At 51.3% G+C, this 7389-nt stretch overlaps 1 protein-coding gene across 3 annotated transcripts in view; it reads left to right on the forward strand.

Annotated features, from left to right (window-relative positions):
- The first annotated feature begins 1053 nt into the window (after positions 1-1053).
- EFR3B (EFR3 homolog B) overlaps positions 1054-7389 on the forward strand; it is an 82768-nt gene continuing 76432 nt past the window's right edge. For all 3 annotated transcript variants that reach the window (XM_040496216.1, XM_040496218.1, XM_040496219.1), the window contains exon 1: positions 1054-1195. In XM_040496216.1, coding sequence (XP_040352150.1) covers positions 1111-1195 — 85 coding nt within the window. In that variant the 5' untranslated portion in view covers positions 1054-1110. The remainder of the gene's footprint in view (positions 1196-7389) is intronic.

A 7389-nucleotide genomic window follows, 5' to 3' on the forward strand; every position in this document is an offset into this window, starting at 1 on the left:
AGAGAGGGTAGATGACTGGCCTGCAGACACACAGCTCAGAATCTAGGAAAAAGCACACACAAATTAACCACCTCAGGTTGTTACCTCTCTCACTTCTCCTTGTGGGACAAAAAACCTCAAGCTTGGGGCAAGAGGAGAAACTAAGGAATAGGGTACTTGAAAGGCCAGGTGAATGTGTGAGACGCAGAGGAGGCTGGTTGGAGAAACCTTTAGGAAGCCCTGGGCTGGGCCAGAAGTCATTAGGGTGTGGGGCGTGAGCGTTCTGCCTCGGGTCTGTTTCTCACGCGGTCACAGAGGGTGAAGTAGGCCTGGGGCACAGGTGAAGGATCCTGCATGCAAATCGTACGATTTACACGTATAATCCGGGAGAGGTTTACAAGCAAGCGGGCTTCCTGCAGCAACTAGGGGGTGCGGTGGGGTAGGGTGCGCTTCCCGCGTCCCAGGCCCAGGAAGGAAGCTCTTTGGTAGCAAGCACCCAGCCAGAGATTGGCTGGAAGGAGGAGTTCTTAGTTCGGGAATGGGGCTTCGCTAAAGGAGCCAAGGAAGAGAGGAGAGTTATTCCTCAATTCCTCTTCCTTGCGCCCCCTGGCTTAGCCTAGGCATCCTGGACAAATCTGGGGGAGGGTTGCACCTGCAGCTTCGGGCGCCCCAGCTGACCCTCGGGGCCCATTGGTTAGGGGTGATGTCTGTTGTCGTCCTGCGCATTCCGACACGAACGGGGAATTTGAGTGGGTGACTCCCCCTGGAACGCCGCATCTAGAAAACGCGCCGCCCTGGACCTGGGGGCGACAGGCTGGGAAAGGCGCGTCTGGGGGCTCTGGTTTCTGGCTGGGCTGCCCCGGCCGCTGCAGGCGGTGGGCGGGAATTTGCCAGGGGCGGGGCGGGGCGGGGGTCGGGGCGGCCTGGCAGTGGCCGAGCCGAGGGGGAGGGACGTTCATTAGCATAGCCTCCTCCCCTCCCGGCGCGGCCCTGCCCAGCAACCCGAGCGGAGGCCGGCGGCTGAATGGGCGCTCGGCTCCGGGCCCCGGCCCTCCCGCGTTCCACCCTCGCTCCGGCTCCCGCCCCGCCCCGGCCTCCGCCGGCGGCCGCCATCCGCCGCCCCGGCTGTGAATGAAAGGCAGGCGCCGCCGGCACTGGCTGCAGGAGACTCGGCGACGCGGCCTCCCAGGAGGCGCTCGCCCCGCAGAGATGTACGGTAAGGAGGGCTCTGCCTCCGGGCTCGCAAACTTGCAGGGCGCGGACCATTGTCCTCCTGCGGGGCCCGGCGAGGCCAGGGGACGCGGTCTCGGTGCCCGGCTGCGCTCTTTCTGTCTCTCTGTGCGCGCGCGCGGGTGCGCTGAGAGGACAAAGATGCTTAAGCCCGGGGACCCTGGGGTCCTCGGAAGTCCTTCGGGCCGGTCGTTTGCTGCGTGGGGCGGGTGGGCGGTGGTCCGTCAGGGGGCTGGGGGCTGGGGTGATCCCGAGCGGCTGCGGCCTGGGGAAAGCGGGTCTCCCTTGGAGCCGAGCTGGCAGAGAGCGTTGGTGGAGGTGATCCTGTGACGGCATTTGCAGAATTAACAAAAGGGTGTTGTGCTGGGGAGTTTTATGCGGGAAGCCGGTCTGGAATTGCGGTGAGAGCTCGCTGCCTTACGCTCGCCTCTGAGGATTTGGGGGGCGGCGCCGGTGCAGAGGGCTGGGGCACCAGCCAGTTCTGGGAGCCTCGTGTCGCCGCCCCTGGGTGGACGTGGCCTCTGCCTGTTCCTGCCGCCCGTGGGTCCCAGGTTCCCTAACTTCCAGCTGTGCCCTCCGCAGTGGTGAGGGGAGGAGACGCTGCTGAGGGTGCAGCGCAGCTCTGGGTCGTTGGCCACCTTCTGGCTGCCCCGGCCTCTCTGCCTCCTTTCCCCAGCCATCCCCTCAGGTGACATGCAACAGTTAGCCAGACCCTCCTGATGCACTGTTCTGCTTCAAAATTTGCCCGGCATTTTTCTGGTTTGGAGGCAGTGTGGATGAAGAAAAGAAAGCGCTTTGGGTTTCCCATTGCACCTGTAATGAATGGAACACTGGAAACCCAGAGCAGTTTAGAAATCAACTGCGTTGCAAAGCCTCCAGACGCTCTGAGCTGCGGTGTGTGCGTGTGTGTGTGTGTGGGGGGGGGGGGGGGGGGGGGGTTCCCAAAGGACAAAAATCCATCAGCCACCAGAACTCAGGTTCTGGCAGCTATTTAGGGCCAGAGAAAGATCTGGAGCTGTGCTCATCTCCCATCCCCACCATCCCCTCTGCCAGGCTGGGCACCAGCTCAGGTGGCACCTGAGGGGTGAGTGTTGTGAGAAGAGCAAGTTCCCCATTTAACCCACCACGGAGACCGGCTCAGCTGCCTCTCTCTGCACACAGACTGTGAGTCACAAAGTTTGATGGAGGCAGAGGAGGACGCTGAGCATGGTACGAAGGCTCAGCGACTGGTGGGCCTATTTAGAGAGAGAGAGAGACATTCAGCCTTGTCATGAGTGTCCTTTCCTGCCCCGTTGGTCCCACATCTGCATTTCTGAACCAGGCTGAGACATCAGCAGATCCTCTCCACAAGTGTTATTTCTCTTGGATGCACCAAAGGGAGGGAGCTCGACCCGAGAGTGTGTTCTGCTGGCCAATGGGGACTCTGCAGGAAAGTAACAAGATGGTTGTTTTATAAGCTAGGAGGTTGTGAGGCTCCCAGAATAAAGGTATAGTTTCTTTCTTTCTGTTTCCCTCCCTATTCTTCCCTGCAGACTATGCAGCCAGAAGCTGCAGATCACTTGACAAAAGCATGTGACCGACTGCAGGGCACCTGCAGTGGGGAAGGAGTTAGGATAAGTCAGGCCCATCAGAATGGGTAAGAATTAGGAACCCTGGTTCTGCTGGGCCACCTCCCTGCATTTAGCCTGGGACAGTTTTGAAAACTGATCCCAGATGTCTGGACCTTGGGGGTCCCACCCTGCCTCTGTTGTATGAAGCAGGTCAAGGGAGAGTTGGTTGGTACAGAAAGGTGAACTGGGAGGCCAACATATCTGGATGTTATTTTTGGACGCACCACAGATTTTCATTTCTCTGTTATGTTTTTATTCTTCCAGATGCAAACAGAGATGGTACTTCCTCCTAAATCATTCATAGAAAGATTGGAAGGAAGGGATCCTCTGTGCAGTTGCCTGCAGCAAGGGAAACTCACGGCAATGCTGGTTGGGAGATTATTCCTGAGTCTTGCTTAGCGCAAAGCCTTGTCTTGGAAGGTGTAAAAGGGAGCCCACTCTCCAAGGGGAGGGCTCGTTGGCCTGGATTTTAGTCCTGTCTCGGTTTTTGTGAAAAGAAAGGGTCCATGTGATACTTACAATCATTCTCTCTCCAGAAGTCAAGAGCGTGATGCAAAAAGGAGGGGACAGGGAGGTTGGAAAGGCAGAGAGTCACAGAATTCTTGTAGTTGGTTCTTCTCTTCCCGTATTTTCCAGGTGATTTGTCCAAGGTGACACAGTTAGGTGGAATGAGGGAAAATGAAAACCGTTCAGTGCACCCCCCATGCCTTGGGTAAATGCTTACTAGGAAAATGCCACTAGGAATTTTATTGGCTAATGGGCCGCGAGTCCCCTATGTGTGGCCAAAAGTCACCTAAGCTTTGGATAAAGGTGTCTCTTGACCACTCACCTTGATGACTTGATCCGCTATGAATTCGTAAAACCTGATTCCTGTTGCCACCTCTCAGCTGCGTGGCGATCCTGAGCAGATCTCCCTCCCCTCTCCTCTTCTCCCCTCCTCACCTTACCTTGGACCCCAGCAACTCGGTCTTCCTGTGTCGTCAGCCTCTTCCATCCCCTTCCTTGTGTCTGTGGGAGAATAAGGACCCCTTGTCTTGGCTGTAGGATACAGTGCCGTCTGGGACAGAAAGACTCCTAGAACTAGGGTCAGACTTTCTCAGTCTAAGAGCCAGTTCATGGCTATGTAACCGCAGACAAGTGGGGCCATCTCTCAGAATTACATCTCCGTATAAAGTGGTAGAATGTCTCCCAGGTCTGTGGCGAGCCTCAAAGCTGGGCAATGGATGTCACGGTGCGTCAAGAGGTTCTGCGCTCACAAGACCGGTTGCTCGAGAGCCTCTCCCCTCCAGGTCCTCTTGGCCCTTTACGCTTCTCTCTTCCTCACTGCCAACCCCTGACGATGGCTGTTTGCATCTCCTCCCATCCCGGCTTAGCCCACGCAGGCCATCTTCCCTCGCTAGCCATTCAAGCCCCTTCTGCTTTCCCTTCACCAAACTCAACCTCAGCTGCCTTCTCGCCACTCACTCATTCCTAAAGCCCAGTTGCTTTCTGGAAATGGCTCTCCTGAGGGACACAGGCGACTTCCCACAGTCTTGTGTATCTCCATGAGCACAGATTGATAAGGAATCTGGAAAAATAAAAGCACTTTGTACTGAGGTAGAAAGGGTGTAGGCAAATTCTCTGAAAAAATGGGTTCCCCGTAGTGTTTCTTTGTGTCAGTTTCCCTATTCGTCTCTTTTGGGATTGGAGCCATGGCGGTCCTGTCCAGGAGTGTCCCACTTACCCACTGAGGGGAGACAGAGCTCTCTGAGAAATGCTACGAGGGCAGTGGGCCATGGAGAGCAATTGGACAGGATGTGCCCAGAACCAGTCCCGACAGCCCGATCCCGCCAGAGCAGAAGCTGTTCCAACAGCTCACCTCCCATCCTCTAGGTGCTGCCTCATCCTCGACATCTGCCCTTCTTCAGGCTTTGTGATTGAGAACGCTGACTGTAGGGAAGTGAGCAACGGTGCACAACTTTCTGTGAAGATGCCTTACAGAGCACACACATGTGGCACCTATGTGGGTGGTGTGGAGAGGCTGCAGGGTGGAGCTGAGTCCCCCGGAGGTGCAAGGCTCACTGCTGCAGAAAAGCTCCGTAGTTCCTGCTGCTCCGTGTGGTAGGCAACTCCCACAACACACACACACACACACACACACACACACACACACACACACACACACGTGCACACACACATCTGCACACGCATGTGCAACCTCCTCCCCCAAATCTTGAGGCTCCCGCAGCCCCGTGGTGTCGCGTTTGGCTTGGGACGGGAGCTGTGTGGCCCGCCTCCCCTCGTGCCCGCCCCCACTCCTCTAGTCCCCTCAGGAGAACAGGATCTCTCTGGCAGCTCACTGTTCAGCGAATCCGAAAGCAGTTTTTTTGCACATGTATAAAAGTAGAAAGTTAATATTACCTTATAGACAGTCCAGAAAAAGGAGGAGGGAAAAGACTGTCCACAATCCTACACACTAAAACCAACCTTTAAAAAATTACTATTACATAAATTACCACTAAGAGTTTGTACTCACCTGCTTTTGCCCATTCCTTGAGGTTTCTTGCCCCATCCTGGCTGTGTTACCCTGGGCATGATGGTGAGGGAGCACCCGAGAGCCTCATAGCCTGGGTCTGAACTCTGACTCTGCCCTTCAGGCGACCTAGGACCTGAGCCTTCCTGAATCTGTTTCCTGGCTCTACGATGATGACAACGGCCACCCACCTCACTTCAGAGATTAATCAGGATAAGAGAGCTGCCCCCACTTTTCCCTTCCTTTCCCTCAATTCTCTCTCCTGTTTCTTAATAAAAAGGTTGCAGGGAAACAAATATATATGTCCCATAAGCTTAATGTTAGTGCTTGTGAGACCTGTTCCTTATATATATTTAAAAAAAAGAAGAAAGAAAATCTAATTTGAAAAGCTTCTTGTTTTTCCTGGTAGTCATCCAATCTTTCTAGAAAATCTGGAAAACACAGTAAACTATAAACAAGTATAATTGCTTTTACTGTTTTGATATATTTCCTTCATGCATTTGTTTATGTGGTTGGAATTATTCATTTTACATATTTTTATATTGTATTTTTTTCTACTTAACATTAGAATATAAACATCCCTGCCGCTCCAAGTTAATGGCCACCATTTTTAATGTCGGTGTAACTGTCCACTGAGTGCAAGTGTGATTTCCTTATTGCACATTTACACATATACACATATATGTGTATATATATGTGTATATATATATATATATATATATATGTGTGTGTATATGTGTTACATATAACACATTTACAGTGTTATAAGCCTGGGAAAGGTACCTGGTACCCAAAGCTTTCTCTGAATTTTGGGATATTTCCCTAGGCTATTGCCCTCCAAATGGGTTGATCAAGATATATAAACATTTAAAATATTTGTTACATATTGTCAAATTGTTTTCAAATTGTATCAGTTATAATCCCACTAGCATTCTTGAGAGGACCTATCTTCCTGTACTCTCAAAAATATTAAATATTGAAATTTTTTTTTACCCCTAATCTTTGCCAATTTGATGGAAAAGTTGTATCATTTTAACTTGTATTCTTTATTTCTAGTGAAGTTAAACACCTGCTGTGTTTTTTAACCATTTGCATTTTGGTGAACTTTCATAAGCGAGTGCTTGATTTATTGAGGATATTAACTACTTGCCTGTCATTTGCTTTATGCTTTGTGTTTTGAAGGGAAATAGGTATAATTTGTCAAGTATTTGTGGAGTGTCAGCTACATATGATATTCCATAGAGCATCAAGGGGGATACAGAAACATATAGAAGTTTTTTCCATCAAGAAAATTGCAATTTCAGTAGGTAACCAAGTGGTAAAACATGCAAAATTGTGAATGATACAAAGGTAGATTCAGTGTTGCAGGTAGAATGGAGTTACTCGTTTGATGTTCAGTCAGCAGAATCTCAAGGTGGAAGAGAGCACTGCGAGGTGGAGCCTTTTGGGAGGACTTCAGAGGGAGTCCGAGGGCTGGTGGAGCAGAGGGTAAGGGTGTGCCAGGTAGAGGCCCCAATGTGAGAAAGTGCACTGGGGTGGGGAGAGAGCAAACTTATCCAGAGAGAACCCGGGGCAGGTACTAATGAGGTTAGGTGGAGAATGACTCGATGGATGAGATTTTGTCAGGACAAGGGCTTTTCACTTATCCCTCTGGGTGATGGGAGCTGTTGAAGATTTTAAACTGCCAAAAGGCTGATTTGCTCAATTGATCTTTTAGGGAAATAAAGCTGGGGGCACTGCACAGAATGGACAGGGAGATGAGGTGAAAATGAAAAGGAACAGAGGTAGTTGTTGCAACCACAGGTGGTAGCCAAAGGAGTGAGAAAACTTTGGACCAGTTACAATTGTGAATTTTCAATGGAAATGTTTGCCCCTTAAAAAAATAAAATAAAATAAAATAAAATAAAATAAAATAAAATAAAATAAAGGCAGTAGGACTAGGGGCGGGGGGTAGGGGGATAAGGGAATTGAAACTTTTATTTTTGTTAAAGTTTATTTATATATTTTGAGAGAGAGACAGCACGAGTGGGGGTGGGCAGAGAGAGAGAGAGAGAGAGA

The sequence above is a fragment of the Herpailurus yagouaroundi genome, unplaced genomic scaffold (assembly GCF_014898765.1).
Source record: "Herpailurus yagouaroundi ecotype Mexico unplaced genomic scaffold, PumYag 188, whole genome shotgun sequence".
Classification (NCBI taxonomy): Eukaryota; Metazoa; Chordata; class Mammalia; order Carnivora; family Felidae; genus Herpailurus; species Herpailurus yagouaroundi.